Source organism: Phyllostomus discolor, chromosome 13 (assembly GCF_004126475.2).
Source record: "Phyllostomus discolor isolate MPI-MPIP mPhyDis1 chromosome 13, mPhyDis1.pri.v3, whole genome shotgun sequence".
In the NCBI taxonomy this organism is placed as follows: domain Eukaryota; kingdom Metazoa; phylum Chordata; class Mammalia; order Chiroptera; family Phyllostomidae; genus Phyllostomus; species Phyllostomus discolor.
Window position 1 is genome coordinate 71,953,439 of NC_040915.2, and position 18,140 is coordinate 71,971,578.

At 47.8% G+C, this 18,140-nt stretch overlaps 1 protein-coding gene across 1 annotated transcript in view; it reads right to left on the bottom strand.

Moving 5' to 3' along the window:
* The window catches only part of LOC114510417 (CXADR like membrane protein), a 103,204-nt gene extending 98,686 nt beyond the window's left edge, over positions 1-4,518 (bottom strand). Inside the window, exons 1-2 of the mRNA XM_028529040.2 lie at positions 4,501-4,518; positions 4,032-4,341 (exon numbers count right to left, since the gene is read on the bottom strand). Of these exons, the coding sequence (XP_028384841.1) occupies positions 4,032-4,059 (28 nt within the window). The 5' untranslated portion in view covers positions 4,060-4,341; positions 4,501-4,518. The remainder of the gene's footprint in view (positions 1-4,031; positions 4,342-4,500) is intronic.
* Between the last annotated feature and the right edge of the window lie 13,622 nt (positions 4,519-18,140).

Genomic DNA, 18,140 nt, shown 5'->3' on the forward strand with positions numbered 1-18,140 from the left:
TATTGTTAATCTGGCACTAACATAGTTGCTTTAACAAAGTAAGTTTGTATAACGGTATGCTTTCTGGTCCCTGTCCATTCTATGTGTGGGCATTCTATGTGACATTCTATGTATAATTAAAAAAATAGCACTGATCCTGGTTTTGCATGAACAGACAAGGAAGCACAGAAACAAGCTGCATGAAAGCCAGGCTCCTCAGAATCGTGCCATCCCACTGAGAGCACTGATCCTCCAGGTCTTTCACCTCTCTTGACTGTCAATGTTCCAAATGCCTCAAATATCCAGTTATCTTAACAAAGCGTTCACCAGTCTTTAGCCCAGGTGGATGGGACACTTACTGTCCACACGGAGCTTACACTCTGAGGGGTATCAGATAAGCATTCAGATCATTATCCCACACACGCAGCACAACAGAGAGGCTACTGGGATTCAAAAGATGGAAAGAAAAGATATACTGTTGGTGAAATCATGGCTGGGCATATGGAGGAGGTGGGGTCTGAGGTGAGACTTGGAAGGTCAACAAGGTTTTGATGTGCAGGAGTGGAGAGTAAGGGTGTTTTTGGTGGAGGGCGATCATATGCAGAAGCACAGAACTGAAAGAAGCAAGGGACATGTTAGGGCACGAGACAAAGCCCAGGTTCTCTGGACAGTTGTCTGGGAGTAGGGAGAAGAGGAGAGGAATGATGTTCTATAAAATCTCTGATATGAGAATGAAGTGTTTATGCCCAGCATTATAAGCAGTAGAGACTGATAGGTTTATGGAAGAGGGGAGTAAGGTCACAGGATTACAGAAGTTTTGAACTCAAGATCCCTGCGCCTTCATTCTACAGACAAGGGAGTCAGATCCCAACTCTCTGCACTGCAGCAGCTGTGCTACAGGGTGACCCTGGTAGCAGTGTGCAGGGGGTAGAGGGGGTATGGGTGGAGAAGACAGAGTTCAGGCAGGACAGTGGTGTGGCAGCTGTTACAGAGTCCAGGAAAGTGGTTCAGGCAGGCTAATGAGGACCTGAGCTTCAGGGGGAGAGTTGAAGGGTGGTAGTCACAGGAGGGGCTGGGGTTTGGGGAGCCCATGAAGTCCCCCTTCCCTCTTCTCCATAGGGCTGAGGGTAGTAATTTTTCATTCACATCAGAGAGGCAAGCATTTGATTGGATTCACTGGCAGGTCCGGAAAACAAGGAGTGAATGGGTCCATCCTTCTTCTGACTATGAACTCTTAGCCCTCCCGAATCCCTTCCAATACTGTGCAATCTCTAGAAAAAAAAAGAGGCCAGAAACCGCACCAGGGATGACCAGTAGCAGCCCTGGAACTAACTGTCCCTTCAATGGACCAGCAGATGATTTTAGGATTCAGGCAACTCTGAGGCTTTTCTTCCTGGCTTTGCTAAAGAGTGCCCAGGCATACCACGGCCCAGAGTCACTTCACAAATACGGACCTTCCCGCCCACAGGGGTGCTCTCCCGAGGGTTTCGACCCACACAGGGATGGCAGAAGCCCTCCTTTGGGGTAGTTCCCTGCAGATGCCTGTCTCTGGTTCACCAACCTCCGTTTGGGGCTCCTGCCTTGTCCCTCGTCCTGCCCTTCAGCTCATCCTCTCTGTGACTTCTTACTTGAACTGGCTCATCAACTTAGAGCTAGGATGTCATGAGTCTGTTTGACAAAGGCATAGCTGTGGCAAAGCTTAACAGTAGGTGTGAACTTGGAGCTTCCAGTTGTGCAGAATTCTAAGTCAGCAGCCCATCTTTCCTCTTTGACACGGCCTTTCGTTTGTAACAATTCATAAAGACAACCGAGAAAGAAATCACGAGGGGTGGCTTCTGTCATAAACACAGCATATCAGCCCAACAGATCATTTTCTCACCAGCGCAATGATTACACATAGTAGCAACCCAATAAGGATGGACAGTGAATCAGTAACTCTTTTGGTCCATGCCTTGGTAAGTTCCTCTTTCTCATGAACTAAGAGGAGAACTATCATCAAGTCCAGTTGATTTCAACTAACCTGGTGGGATGAAGTCACCTTTCACTTTCCACTATAAATTATGTGCAAGGTTGTTGGTGTCCTCTCCCCCAACCCCCCTGTATGGGGGATGGGGGCACAGGACATCTCAGGCTCCATGTGGAGGACCAAACTGGACCTCACAACAGAGGACACCTTTAGGAGTCCTTCTGTAGTGACTGGAGGTGGTAGAGTGTGGTGGTTTTGTCAGCAATCTCTGGAGGCAGGCAACCTGCATTCAGATCCCATCTCTGCTAAGGATGAGCAAGTTACCTGACCTCTTTCCACCCTGCTTTCTTCATCTGCAAAATGGGAATAATAAAGTGGGTATCCAACAGGGTTGGCACACAGAAAAAGTGAATCAACAAGATACATAGTGCTCAGCATAATAAGCACTTAAGAAATTCCAGATGTTTTTAACAAGGAAGCTCTGATGTTTGAGTCTACTGAACATCTCGTGACTGGTAGCTTAGGGGCAGAGGCCAGTAAAGGTGACAAAGGTGCTCTCTAGGCATGCCGGCTGTGCACAGGAGCAGTATTGCAGTACTTGGCAGTATCTAGAAGGGCTCAGAAAATAGTGACCCCTCACCTGCCTCCTTGAGCAACAATTCTGGCTAGTCCACCCCTGCAGCCTGCTCACCTGGGCAATTACCGGCATGAGGCTGACCTAGACAGGCATCCATATGGCCTGGTTGGTTTGTAAGGTTTCAAAAAAAAAAAAAAAAAAAAACAGGAAAGAGAAAGAGACAGGGAGCTCCCTAGACAGCTATTTCAGGGTGACTTTTTAGTGCCTTTTCACTTTTGGGGGTGGGGGGTGTTTTTTCTAGACATCAGGCCCTGTCAACCTCCTTGCCTGTTAGGCTGTTTAGCTTGTCAGACTTGGGAGGGGGGTGGGGGGAGACTTAGAAACCGTCTGCCGGTCTTGTTTTGGAGCTAAGGAAACTGAAGCCCTGGGTAGTAAATAAATTACCTAAGGTCACCCAGTTAGTCAGTTCAAAATCAAGGCAAGTTGTCTGGCAGCCTGGTGTCCAGGGTAGGGCTCACTCTACCCCAACAGGCTGGCTCTTTGGTTTTCTGAACTCCGCTGACTTTTGGCCCTGTTTCCAGGGTCAAACTCAGGTGAAACCCGAGTTTGCTTGTGCAGATCGTGGCTTTTCTTCAGTTTTCCTGCCTGCGACCCCTGCCCCAGTTCCCTGCCCTGGGCATCCCGATATTCACACCTCCCTCTTGTTGGCCCCTTGGTGCACACTCCTCGATGTGTTCTGTCCTGCCGGTTCCTGCAAACCTGCCTGCTTCAGCCCAGAGGAATCTGTGCCTTAGGGCGTCTTAGGCTTCCGGAGTCCTGCCTGGGTGACACCCAGAAGGGACACACCAGAGGGTCGAGTTCTCTCTGCCCTGAACCTGTTTCTCTCCGCTCTTCTCTTCCACTCCATTTTTTGTCTTCCCACTCTCTTTGCTCACTCTCCCTCAGTCTTGCTCTTCTGCTTCATATTTCCCTTCTCGTCCTCTCTCCCTTCCAATCCTTGTCCCTTCCCTCTTCTTCCTTCCCTGGGTCATTTTCGAGTTTGCATCTTCCTGGTTCTCCGGGTGCTCTGCCCCTTTCCTCTCCCCATCTCTTCCCCCTTCCCTTCCGCTGACCCTTCAACACATCTGTTTCCAATCTGGGCCCTGGAGGCGCCTGTTTGAAACAAAAATCTATCCCCGCCCCCCAACCCCGCAGGAACCTGGCACGAAAATTCCTGAAGCAGCCTTTCCTTCCCCAATCCTCTAGTTTCCCCACACACTCCTAAAACTGAACATCAATCCCCCAAAAGACACCCCCCACAACGGGTCACAGCCCAGCTGGACCAGAAACCACCTCCAGCCCCGAGTGTGCTCCGTGGCCAGATGTGCTCCTCCGCAGCCGGGAGGCCGGGGGTGAGGCGCCGGCTCACTCCAGGGGCTGCGGCACCACGGTCCGGAGCCAGCGTTCGTCCCCGGACGCAGGCGTGTGTTTGCCCTGGTCCCCGTCCCCCGCCCGCCCCGAGGCACTCACCTAGCCAGAGGAGCAGGAGAAGGGTCATCCCGACGCCCGGCGCGGGTACCTCCGTTCAGCCTCTGCTTGGCGCCGGGGCGGCAGAGCGCAGCCGACGGACCTCGGGCAAGCTGGGCGCGGCGCCTCCGGAGTCTTGCGGGGTGACTGCGGCCATGTGCCGCCGCCGGAGCGGCCCCGCGCCACGCGCTCCCGCTCGCAGACTGGCCTTCTGCGCGCGCCCCACCAGCTGGCGCCCAGACGGGAGCGGGGACCAGGGTTCGGGAGGAAAAAACGAGGCGGAAAGACTCTACCGCTCGTGGAACACTTTTCCCTGTTTGGAAAGAAAAAGGAGTGGAGAAAGAAGGGGAAAAAAAATACAGTGAGCTGGAACCACTTGGTTGCCTCCTCCCTGCAGCCCCTCCCTCGTGGCTCGCCCCCGCCCTCCCAGCTCTGGGTTGCGCCGCGGGGAAGGGGCCGGGCCGGGCTGCACCTCGGGGCCGGAGGGGACGGGGCGAGCGGAGGCAGCGTGACTGCGTGGGCGCGCAGTGTTGGGTTGAGTCTGTGTAGGACGAAGTCAGGGGTATCCCAGCTAGGAGCTGAGGGATGAGGCCTTGTCAGTATGCCCTGTCTCTGCTCTCACTTTGACCTCTCCACGTCTCTCTTGCATCTTTTTCTCTCTCACATACACTCTGCTTTCATTTCTCTCTCTCCCCACCCCCCCACCCCCAATTTACATTCTTCTTGCCTCTCCCTTCTCATATCCTGCCTCCCGTTTTTCCTTTCTCCTTTCCTCCTCTCCCTGGCCTCCCGGTCTGGTTTCGCCTGCTCGAAACTGCAGACCATACACACCACTGCGCGTGGAAGTGGCTACTGAGACAGCGAGGCAGCAGAGTGATTGCTGCCCTCCTGACTCACCGCCTGTGCGTACACCGCAGCCACCTCCGCCTCGCTGTCCCTCGGGCTTTGGCCCTGGCTCTTCTCTGGTCTGTGGCCAGAGTTTACTGTGGCCCACCCCAGATGCGGGCAGAGCCGAGCTGGCCACCACCCGGGGTTGCGGGCCAGAGCACAGTGGACGGGATCTGTTATAGGGAGCACTGGAGCAAGCCGCACTGCAACGGGCCCTGGCCAAAACGTGCAACACCCCTTTCGGAGAGAAAAGAAAGCAGAAAGCAGGCCTCTCTTCAGGCCTGAGAGGCGGTGCTCCCGGCTCCAGGAACTAGGCCCAGGAGGGGAAGGGGGCACGGGGCGCTCTAGGAGTCTATCCTTGAGGACTCTGCAGCAGCTTGCCGGCAGGAGGGGGCTAGGAGAGGATGGGGCAGTGACCGCAGCGTTCAGGCCTCAACTGCCCGCAGCTCCAGCTCGCGCCTCGCACCCGTGTCCTGGGCCTCCCGACCACATTCTCTGGCCCTGGCCTCCGGGCGCCTGGAGCGGTGACTTCTTCCGCCACACTGAGGCCTGAGGAGCTGCTTGCTTACCTTCCTCCTCATCAGTGCCTGTACTGGAAGCGGGTCGGACCTCTGAGAAGCGGGGTTGTCGGACGAGGTGAACCCCAGGCTAGGCAGGCTGTTGGATCACACATCTGCCCCGTTTTTTTCCATTCCTCTAAGACCCCTCCAGGGTCTTCGATCCCAGGAGCTGCAGAGTCCTCTCTAGTTAGCTAGTCCTTGTTGAAATGAAAATCAGCCCATTTCACAGCCAAAGAAAGCGAAGGCCTGGAGAGGTTAAGGGGCTCCTATGAAATCATTCAAACGGGACGCGAAAGCAGGGCTGTTGGGCTCAGGCAGAGTTGCTGCTTTGTCACTGGCACCGTGTGTTAGCGTCTGCTCTGGGCCAGATGCTTTGTGTGTGCGCGGACACAAAGCGCATAGAACTTGGTTATTGACATTTTTAAGCATTTGGAACTTTAATATCATGGCATCAACATGAAGCAGGAATTATATTAATTATTTAATATTTATCTTTTTATTTAATTCCTATGACAATGCTAAGGGATGGGCATTTTTAAATCCACTTTAAGGAGGAGAACACTGTAACCTAGAGAGGTTAGATATTTTGCCCCAGATCCTACAATATAAACCCCCTCTATTACAATATTAATATTCTAAAATATTGTTTTGTGTTATAAAATATTTAAAAGTTCTCTTTAACTCTTCCCATTTTATACTTCTTGTCTAACACGAGGAAAAAATAGTCACAAATATAATTTGTATATGAATGTGTTAAAATGTTAATTCTTCTTAAAGGCTGAGGAAAGTGGGAAGGCAGCTTTTCATGATTTCTGCTTTAAATTTTTATTTAATATTCTAATATACTTTCAGACTTACAGGTTTGTAGAAAAGTGACAAAAAGCATATTCTAATATACTTTCAGATTTACAGAAAAGTACAGAAAATTCTTAGATACTCTTCAGCAAAGTCCTCCTTTCATTTCTTTCTAAAGGAAATGTTTTTGCACAAGTTTTAAGCCCCATCTCTAGTGCTCCTCTGCTGGTGGCCTTTCTCATGGATCTGGTCACAGCACATCTTGCTCGAGGGTGGGGTGCTCATGACAGACATGTGCGCGTGTGGGCAGGAGTGTGTTTAAACCCACGTTGCTCAAGTAAAGGTAAATAGATGCTGTCAGCTCCAGTCATCAGTCATCAGCACAGGAAATGGTTTCCCTAGGCTGAGTCTGGGTCATAAGCATTTAGTTTTCCCAGGTGCAAAGTCCTCTTGCCAGTAGATATTTGGCATGTATTCCTTGGGGAGAGTCCTTGACCCTTAGAGATAACTGTCCCCAAACTCAAAGCCTCTCTTCTGTTGTGCATTTGTGGGTCAGAAGAGTGGGGAGCCCTGGGGGTGGTGCTGTGACTCAGCAGCCCCCGCCTACCTACCCCGTGTCCCACAGTGACTGGGTTGGGTGCCATGGGGACCCAAGAGGCATGTGGCGGTCCTTACCGTAAATGGACATCTCACTCCAGTGGGAGAGAAAACAGCAACATGTGAAAACTTTCAACAAAAATACTCAAAGTTATGTGGTTAAGCAGTAGAATAATTTACCCTGACAATAACAAACACGAGTATTCCAAGAAAGGATGGAGCCCTGTAGGCTGGGGTGGCTGTGGAGAGCCCCTGGAAGAGCACTTTTTGAGCCAGGCCTTAAGGAATGACTTTCATTCGATAAAAGAACCTGGGGAGGACCACTGTAGGGCACCCCTGAACACACGCACGGAGTTGGGTATATTCAGGCAGCCCTGATGAAATGATATATGGAAGATGAAAAATTTGTGCCATAGCAAAATGTCCTGGAACAGTTAGCCTAAAGTGAACTTGTGAAGAGTCCTGAATGTGAAGCAAAAGATTCTGGACCTTTCCCAAACTCACTGAGAAAACTTCAGCAAAACGGACCTTGATGAGGACCATAATTTTAGAAGTGTAAATTGGCAGCTTTCCCCAGAGGTGACCCCAGGAGTTAGCCAAGGATGGAGAGCTTTAGTACCCCTTTTATATCATCAAGCTCCTACCCCATGCTTTAATATGGACAGTGGACATTTTCTCAGCATTTTGTAAAGAGCTATGGATGTGCGGCTTCAAGACAAGTTCCTTCTTTTCCACTCTCTATGGAGAGCCAGGGACTGCCCTAAACCTCTTCTCTAGAGGCTTCTAGAGCCACCTCAGGGTGTGCATAAAAGATTGGGAGAATGTGAAGCAGAGGAACTGGTTAGGACCTGTTACATTTCATGGGGAGATGAGATGAGGGTGGTGATACTCAGAGGAAAGATTCGACAGGTTAGATATCTGGTGGTCATTGTGGGAGAGGAAGTAGAAGACAAAAGAGGCACCAAAGATAACTCTACATGACCTACTGTATTTGATGTGTGCTAAGGTTAATAGCAGCTATTTACTGTCCTTCTAATATAGAACAGGGATTATGAATGTTGTTAGTGAGCCTCACAATGCCATACTACAATGAGGAACCTGAGGTTCGGAGAGATCAACCAATTGCTTACCACTTCCAGGTTAGTAAATGATTGAGGCTGGATTTAAAGTTGGGAGATTGAAAGGCCCCCCACCTCGCTCTCTTTTGATGGCATTGCTAACTAACTGGGGAGTCAAGTGAGTTAACTTGTCAGGAAGGGAAATACAAGTTTAATTTGAGACATGGTAACTTTGAGGGGAAGACAAACCATTATCCATTTATCAGTTTATTCATTTATCCATCCATCTTTGAATTTTTTTAAATCAATAATTCATTGAGTCTTGTTTAAGTACCCAGAATATTCCAAGTCCTGGGAAGTCAATGGTGAGCAAAGTAAAAGTTGTCCTTGACATCCAGGTGCTTATGGTGAGTGAAGGATGAAGGACAACAAACACTCACAACGTGGATTGGGAACTGCTCTGAAAGGGAACATGCAGAGTGCTGTGAGGCTGGGCGTGGGCTCCTACACCTCAGGGAAGAGCTGTCAGGGAAGCCCTGTGAGCTGAGCAGGAGGGGAGCATGGCGAGGAACGGGAAGACCTTGCTGTCATCTCATGTCAGAGGGTCCTGGATCCAAGGACCACGTCTTTGAGTCCCTTAGAGCTCCAGTGTCCAGCTATGCCCGGGCAGGCCTCTTGGGCTCAGGAGGGCAGGTGTTGCAGAGAAGGCAGCCGTGGGGTAGTGGAAGATCTCTAGGCAGGGAAGGCAGACAGTTCGTGTTCTCAAGGGCTTTGAGGAGGTCACTTCAGCGAGCCCCCCTTCCTCTTTTCCTAACACTGTTGTTCTGAGAAAGAATGAGAGTAATGAACATACCTACCACAGTGTTTAATACTTAGGAGACTCAGTAAATACTTGTTCCAACTAAAACCTGAGTTCATAAGATTCCATCCCCTGCAGAATAAAAGAGCCAACTTTGTCTCATTCCCTTTTCCTATTAAATAAGGTTTTACATGGCCTTTCCTGTCCTACAAGGATACTTACTGACTTGGCCATCAGCGTGCCATCTTTTCACCACTGGACAGTAGGAGGCCCCTGCCAGCATTCAGGGTCTTGACTGGACAACAGTGATGGAGGCTGTGCCTGGGGAGCCCCATGTGCTGATGGCAGCTGAGGGATAAGGAGTTATCACCAAGGTGGGGGAAGCATTTGTTCTCTTCTCAGAGGGCCTGGGAGTGGGGAGAGGTGAGGATGGCTGGGCCCCGTTCTGTCCCACACCACGAGAGGACAGCCCCCAGCTTTGATCTGTATGGCCAGGAAGGGATTTGGGGGGACAAGTGTTCCCTGTAGGACATTTGTTAGAGAGGAAACAGTCTCCATCTACCTGCAAGGCCCCAAGATCCACAGGCCTGTCCTTTGACCCCAGTGGAGGTTTTAGGGTACCAAGGGGAGAGTCAAGAGCCAAGATGAAAAATAGAGATGGTTCACACAGCGGCCAAGCCTAAGGATTTGCAGCCAAGGTCTCACTCTCCTGCCACCTCTTCCTTGAGGTCAGCTGCTCTGGGCTTCCCCACTCCTCCCCACATCATACTTTCAATTCCTGCTACAGTAACCCTGTCAGAGTTCAGGCTTTGGAGGAAGACCAGCTGATTTTTTTTTAATAAACAACAATTTTATTTCTCACAGTTCTGGAAGTATGATGGAAGTCCAAGACCAGGGTGCTAGCATGGTTGGATTCTTGAAGAGATCCTCTTCTGAGCTGCAGACTGCCGAGTTCTTGCTGTGTCCTCATGTAACTGAAGGGCCAGACAGGCTGCTTTTGAATTTCCCTAGCCCTCCATACTGTGCCTAATTTGGGCAAGTTTCTTACTCTCTCTCAGCCTATGTCATTTCATTAATAAGATTTCTCTTATGGTTGTTAAGAAGATTATGTGAGCCCCGGCAGGTGTGGCTCAGTTGGTTGGAGCATCATCCCATTCACCAAAAATTTGCAGGTTTGATTTCCAGGCAGGACACATAACTAGGTTTTGGGTTTGCTCCCCAGTCAGGGCATGTATGGGAAGCAACCAATCGATGTTTCTCTCCCTCTCTTTTTTTCCCTCTTTCTCTAAAAGCAATTGTGTGTGTGTGTGTGTGTGTGTGTGTGTGTAATCTCATATATACATAATCTCCTCTGGTGAGGACTAAAAATAATACGAAGGGAATATGGTCCCTATGAGCTTTTCATTCACTCAGCCCTGAAAGAGAGTTCCAGCCTGTAAGCCCTACATTAGTTCCACTGCTGCCTCCACTGCCAAGCTGGATGGGCCCTTCGAGTTCTTTTTGGTCAAACTTCCTCATTTTTAGACTGAGACCTAGCCAGGGGATGTGTTATGTCAGGGTCACACTCAAGTTAGAGACAGAGTCAAGCTTGAGACCAGTTGCTTAGCAACCCGCCCATTCTCTTTCCAGCAGTGTGGAAAATTATCACATAGAGTGGCCCTGTCTCTTCCTGAAAGGTCTATAATGAGAACAGAAAACTCCACAGTGTCTGCTGGCAAAAAATAGGTGTGATAGGGTTGAAGGAAGAGCTGGGATTTTTATCTAGAAATGGATGAGGCTGTTGAAGCTATGGAATAAAACTGAGGACAATATGTTCAAAGCCTGAGGAGGCCACTGCTGTCCTGTGAGGAGCTCAGACTCCTGTAGGCTGAGATGCTGGGAGCAGTCAGCAGCTGCTCACAGCTGCTTAGTGATACAACTGATGTCTGTGGTGGCCAAGCTGAGAACACAGGATGGGAGGAGAAATAGCCCTCACCTTCCCAACCACCACACAGCCACAGGCACATGACACAAACTTAGGCCACTGTCTTGCAGCTTCTTGCATTGTCTTGTATCTCTCTGGACTGTGCTGCTCTGGGGGGTCGGGGAGGCAGGGGACAGCCATGGCCTGAACCACTGTCTGAGAGGTGTGGAGACTGGGAGGCAGAGTATGACTGACAGACCCCTTCCCGGAACTGTCACTTACTGAGTCATCTTGACAAATTATTTAACCTGAGTCTGTAATCTAAAGATATAGAGATGCTAATGCGTTGTAAGCTCTTTATTCTTTATGAATGTAAAGCAAGTATTATTAGGAATGTCAGAGGTGGTCGTTCTTCTCTGTTCCCCCCATTTCCGAATTGGAGTAGAGGATCACTCAACCCAGGAGTGGTTAGTGTGTACCTACAATAGACACTGAGGGGCTCCCCAACCCAGCACAAGGCTCAAGATGGGGTCTCTCCCCTCTGACTTCCCAGGAGATGTGCTGAGCAGAAAGACAGCTCTGGAAGACCCTGTTCACTGGCTCACCAGTCCTATTCACAACACACCTCCAACACAGAGGCTAAAAAATGGATACACTTTTACAGCCTTCCTTGCCACAGGAAGGCCAGGTGACACAGTTCTAGCCAATGAATCAAGAGCAGGAAAAGTTTGATAGGGAGCTTTTGGTAAGCATCTGCTTTGTACTAGGTGCAAACCAGAACTGGATTTTGCCTCTAAGGGGCATCCAATTTAAAGTGGGATATGCTCTTAAATGACTATAAACCAAAGGTAAAACACAACCTTTGGCCTAAGGAAAGCATAGATGAAGTGCTGCTGACTTTAAAAAGGGGGGAGTTATTTCTTCCTATGTAATGACCAGGGACTGCTTCATGTAGGAGGTGGCATTTGAGGTGGGTAGGGCTTGAACATCCAAAATTGGGAGATTCAGGATGGTTTCTAGTCCCAGTCTCACCAGCCCTGAGCTTCCCCATTATTCTGAACCACTTTATAGGGAAGCCAACAGTTCTTGCCAGGTGACGTAACTGTAACATCAGATATAATTACATCTTATGTGCACAGAGCACCTTCTTCAAAGTCCTTTAAAGATACATCTCACTCATCCTTTTGAAGTGGGCAGGGCTAGATGAAGAATAAAGGAGGAAGCTCAGAGACATGAAGTGACTAGAGCTGTTTCGGAGAAGAGCCTGCTGATCCTCTCAGCCATATTATCCTCCTTGGGACTTGCCACCTTCACCTTCACCCATGTAGACTCACGCCCTCACCTGTGTGTGTACACACACACTGTCCAGCTATAGAGGTTCCTTTATCCAGTATGCACCATGTAATGAATTCTACTCAAAGTAAAGGTGTATGAACTTCCTATGAGGAGAATCTGTATTTCAAGTTCATTATTCTGAAGAGTGAGTCATGTATTTGCTCAGGGTATTCAAGTGCTTTCCCTGGTCACCAGCGGATGCTTTTTTGAGATTCCTGACTGGACTAAGAGCTGGCATGTCAAGTGGAAGCTAAGCTGGTTTCACTAGGACCAATCTTCAACCCTTCTGAAAAAAATGACATGGACGACCATGAGTTTAAAAGTTGTCCATTTACACACTTGTTAGAATGACTAACATAAAAAAAACCAAACAAACAGAAAATAAGTGTTAGTGAGGATGTGTAGAAATGAAGAACTTTCTGCACTGTTGGTGGGAGTGTAAGATGATGTAGCTGCCGTGGAAAAGTGTGATGGCTCCTCAAAAAATGAAACAGAATTATTGCATGACCCAGAATTATTGCAGCACCTCTGCCTTCAGGTGCCTGCTCAAAAGGAGGGAAGGCAGAGGTCAAAGAAACAGTTGTACACCCATGTTCACAGCACCAGCATTTGTGGTAGCCTAAGGTGGACATAACCCAAATGTCCACCAACAGCCTAATATATAAACAAAATATGGTCTATACATGCAGTGGAATACTATGAGGCCTTAAAAAGAAATTTTGACACATGCTAAAGCATGGATGGGCCTTGAGGATATTACACTGACAGAAGTCAGTCACACAGGGACAAATGTTGCATGATTACACGTATATGAAGTACAGACAGCAGTCAAATTCCTTGAGACAGAAAGTGGAATGGTGACTTCCAGCATGTGGGGACAGGTGGTGGTGGAGGGCTGGTGTTCCACAAATGCAGAGTTTCGGTTTTGCACGATGAAGGGTTCCAAAGGTGCGGGGGCGGGGGGTGGTCCTGCTCACAGTGTAAGCACACTCACTGCTGCTGAACTGCACGCTGCAAAATGGTTAAGTTGATCAACTTTACCTAATGTGTATTTTACCACAATAAAAAGTCATTTATCTATAGCATCCTTTTCTTTTAAAAAACTCGCCTCTAGACTGTCTGAATCAGATGTGACTTAGTTTATCTTTTGGAGATCATCATAGTAGAATTCAGAGCCTAAACTTGGAGTCAGAAATCTCAGATTCAAACCTCAATTCCACTGCTTGTTAGATACTTGATCTTGTTCTTATTGAGCCATATTTTCCTTGTCTTTGCTTGGATATAATAATATCCAACCCAAAGGTATAATAATACTTTTGACTATTTCTCTGGGCATATCTGAAAATCCAGTGAGATAATTCATGCGAATGTGATTAGTAAACCACAGAACACTAAACAAGTATAAAAAAATTTTGAGAAAATGATGAGGTTCTCTCTGGGACCTATTGTAATATTTTCCAACTTTTCTTGCCAAGAAGTTCCTTCCATCACACCTAAATTCCTTCTAACGCAGCTTCAGCCAGCTCGGAAATAGACTTGTCCATTGGGATGTTGCCACATCCCCGGTTTAGAGATAGTTCTGTCTGGCAAATGTCAGAGGGGACAGCAAGAACCATAAGCAGAACCGTTTGGAACTACTAACTTTTTGGGCCAAGGACAGAATTTGTCTCCAGGTCCGGTTTGGTTTGCAAATTCCGGGCTGTCATAGCAACTCCAAAAGCAAGGGAGGACTGTTTAGTGTCATCTTTGACTGCAGCCTGGGCTGGGAATTCACTCAGGTTGCCCCAATAAGCAGAGTTCATCGGTAACCACTCTGTTCCCCTCCCTTTGGGTCCCCACAGCTTCCTGCCTGGTGCCACTCAGCTCACCATATGCTGCTCCTTGCCCTGTGGCTCTATTGCATCCAAAGTGGGGAGGGAGTTTCTGGAATTACCTTCTGCCCCTGGTGTAAATATGTACAAGGATGGCTTCTGTGTGTGTGTGTGGGGGGGGGGGGGGGGCGGGGTGATGACACTTCCATGGGATTTCAAGTATCCCCCACTGAGTTCGAAGTTGAGCTCTGCTGGCCTGTTCAGACACTTGCAACCAGGGCAGTTTATCTCTAGGGCCAGTGTTGAAGATCTAATGAGGAAGACTGAAAAAAATGTAATCTTCGCAATATAAGAAAAATCCATAAAAACAAAATTAGTAAGTCTTCACTAAATCTACAAAGATGATATTTTCTTTAATTGTTATATTTATTATCATAAGACTTTTTAACCTATTTGAAAACAATTCACAAGCTAATTTTTCATTGGCAAAATTCTGTAAGCAGTAATATTTTATGGGAGCACATGAAACCTGTGGGTGGATATAAGCCCAATAGGGTAGAGTTGGGCCAAATCACTAAAAAAGAAAATGTCTAGGCTTTATTCAGCAGGCAAAGGAAGCTATTAAAGGATTTTTTAAATATGTTTATAGACTTTAAAGGGAGGGAGAGAGAGAGAAACATCAATGTGAGGAGAAACATCAGTTGGTTGCCTCCCACACATGCCCAACGGGGAATCAAACCCCACAACCTATGTGTGTGACCTGACCTGGAATCGAACCCCCAAATTTTTGGTGTATGGGACAATGCTCCAACCAACTGAGCCACACTGGCCAGGGCTGTTAAGGGTTTTTATCTGGAGAACAATGTAGTCTTGTTGAAGATTATTGGTGGGATTTACTTGTGAGCAACTCAAAGGAAGGGGGTGAGATTCGAAGTGGTAGAAGGGGTGGGGAGTGTGTTGGGACTGGAGATGAGATGTTTAAGGCATTCAGTGTTCCAAGTGAGAGGTAAAGAGGGCTGGGCTGGGACAGAGGCCATGTGCTAGAAGGAACAGATGAGTATAAGTTGTTGAATAGAGTACTGGGATGGTTGTCCAACACTTTGGTGTCTCTAGCCCGTACAGGGAGAAAAAGATTTGTCTTGGGATACACACTGAATACACAAACACTAACAACAACTGATGAGCAAAAAAAAAAAGGGTTTTAAGTAAATGTACGATTTTGAGTTGGGGCACATTCATAGCCATCCTGGGTCGCATGCAGCCTGTGGGCCATGTGTTGGATACCCCATGAAAGCATGGAGGATGGAGAGGGATAGAGATAAGTTAATTATAATGTCAATTTCTAGACAAGATAACAAGAATTATGGTTCTAAGACTAGTAAGAAACATAAAAGCCAAGAGGGAGCTGAAGGAGTAAGGAGAACCCAGTGAATTCATTTATGTTGAGCCTGAGGAACCTAAATAACACCCTTATGGGTGTGGTCCCTGACTTTCTAGCTTGAATTTGAACTATTAGTTAAGCTGCATCAGGGAAGGGTTGCCAGGCAGAACCAGAGCTGCCCACTGGAACAAGGTTGCTGCAAGACAGTGAGGACTGATGAGCAGACAGAGTGGTCAAAGGGATGCCGGGATCTCCAAGTACAGCCACCGTGGGCAGTAAGGCAGTAGGGGGGTCCCAGGTGGAAAAGCAGTTTGACCCAAACTTATAGAGGTGGAATACTCTTCTAGGACAGTGTGGCAGCACCAGCCACTGGATGCTAAGTGCTGGCCTGGTGCAGCAACTCCCATACCTGGGCAACGGGGTCCCAGGGGAGCTTTTAGAATGACTTCTTCCTACCTCTCCCACCCCCAAGTCTGGTTTAGTACATGTGGGGCGGGGCCTGGAAATTGGTGTGTTCAAGTTTTATGTCAGATGCTGGTTCTCAAGTGTGAGTCTAAAGGGGAGTAGTAGCTCTTCTCTCTGCTTGGAACTGGCCTTGCTTCCTGACTGCAGGGCAGACTCTGCAGAAGACAACCTTTTCATCCTGTCTGCTTCTCCTCCTGAGTGGGGTGGAGAGAGTTACAGAGGGAGGGGGTGCTCAGATTGGCAAGAGCCAGCAGAGAGGTGAAGATGAGAGCCTGCCAGGGGCCTTCTGCAGAGAAGGGATGGTGAAGGTCTGGCTGTGACCAGTGACAAAGGACAGAGCAGGCAGTGAGGAGCAGAACCAAGCATGAGCACCGTGCATCCCGCTGTGTGCTGGTTCTCTCCCATAGCCTCTTTGTAAAAGACAATATAAACTCCACGAGGGTAGGTATTTCTTAAAAATCTCCATGGAAAATTTCCAACCTAAAATGAAGGTAGAGAGAATAGTGTAACAAACCCCTATGTTCTCAACACCCACTTCAATAGTTAGCCACACCGGGTGTATTTTGTTTCACCAACACCTGGCACTCCTTTCTCACCCTCCACCACACTGCAGCAATTAGAAAAGATATTTTACATGCTTTTACAATATCCTGTTTTACAATACAACAGCCCTTTTGCTGGTAATAAAAACAATTTCTGAGAATGGAAGAAGGAACCTAGAAAGTATGATCAGCTTACCCCTGATTTCTCTTTTACCCATGAAGAGGCAGTCACAAAATTTGCTTCTTCAATTGTCACCAAGTATCTGAGCGGCACATGCACACTTTGACAAAGGGAAGTGCACAAGGAGCTCTTCCCTGGATCAGTTAGAACCCTAGGGCAGAGATCTGAGTTTACTAGAAGACTGTCTGCATTTGGCAGCCTGGTCCCAATCATAAACAAATGATAATTCTGCCCCAGGGGTAAGGCCCTGGAGAGCAGAAGTATGTGCCTGGTTCAAGTGGCCCAGAGCAGTAGGTAGAAGCCATGGAGCCTGGGTGGTCTCCCAGTCACGGGTGTCAGAGGCTGCTCTTCCCTCTCATGGAACTCTCTCTGTTCTGAGTCTGCAGTGCAACCACCCCTGCCCTGTTCCCTTCCATTGCTCTACTTCCGTACCCAATCACAGTGCACAAAAACTAAAGGGAGCAAAAACATTAGAAATTCTGGAAAAAATCAAGTAGTTATACATCTCTGTAAGCCAGCTAGCTCTCTGGGAGTCAATAAGGGGTCTGGCTGGAGGCTCATGGGTGATGGGAGTACGTACCAAGGGAAAGACCCACAGAGAAGGCTAAACAGAACTGTGGGATTTCTGCACAGGGCGAGTCCTCTTTTAGGCCCCACCCAAAAAGTTCTGGATCCTGAAGTGCCATGAGGACCATGGTCAAGTGTGGACTATTGGGGCTGCTGTGTAGCAGCCTTTGTCACCAACACACCATTAGTAAGGTGCTATTATTTCAGTGATTTGCAGACTGGGGCACTTAAGCCTCTTGTGTTAAAAGAAAATATGGAACATCCTGATGGCATTAAATTTTAGCAAAGATTTTTTTTGAGGGGAGATGATTATTTTTAATATTGAAATAATCTTGGTGCCCTGACCGGTGTAGCTCACTGGGTTGAGTGTCATCCTGGAAACCAAAAGCTTACCATTTTGATTCCTGGTCAGGGCACATGCCTGGTTGCTGGGCAGGTCCCCAGATGTGGGTGTGTAAGAGGCAACTAATCAATGTTCCTCTCCCTCTCTTTCTCCCTTCCTTCTTGTCTCTCTAAAAATAAATAAATAAAATCTTTTTAAAAACACAATAAAACAATCTTGGGTATATGATGGAATAGAACAAAATTTTCACATATTTGTGACAATGAACACAGAAAGTTAAAGAAGTATCCCAATTGTAATGGCCTATTTGGAGAGTTATTTGCTTTCTTCCACCTTTAGAGATATCTGGGGTGGGGGGATTTGACAGGCACTGCCCTGATGTGCCAGGGGATGGGCGAGTTGTGAAGATTTTGCGGTATCTGCCCATCTGACTTGTCAGGTCTGGGCTCCTGTCAGCCTCTGAGGCTGACAGGTCTGTGGTCCCCTGAGATGGGCTCACCCTTCCTTTCTGTAAGCTTTTATACGAGCTGTCATTTTGGTTTGGGACAACCTCCCACCTCCTGACAACCATATCACACTTCTTCCTCTCCTTATAATGCAATTCAGGGTCACTTTTTCCAGAAGCTTTTCCTAAGTTAAGAGAATTGACTCTCAAAAGAGAGTCTGGGATTCCAGAACTCCATTATGATGCTACATACCTGTAAAACTTTATATAGGACTCGGTGCATAGCACTGTCAAACACGCATCATGTTTAGTGTCCATTACAACCCTAGGAATATATAGGGCTAGGTTTGGTATTTTCATTAATAGTTTGAATATTTATTACATAATAAAAAGACAGTATTGTGAATATATTGGGTTAAATACACTATAATATTTTACCTTT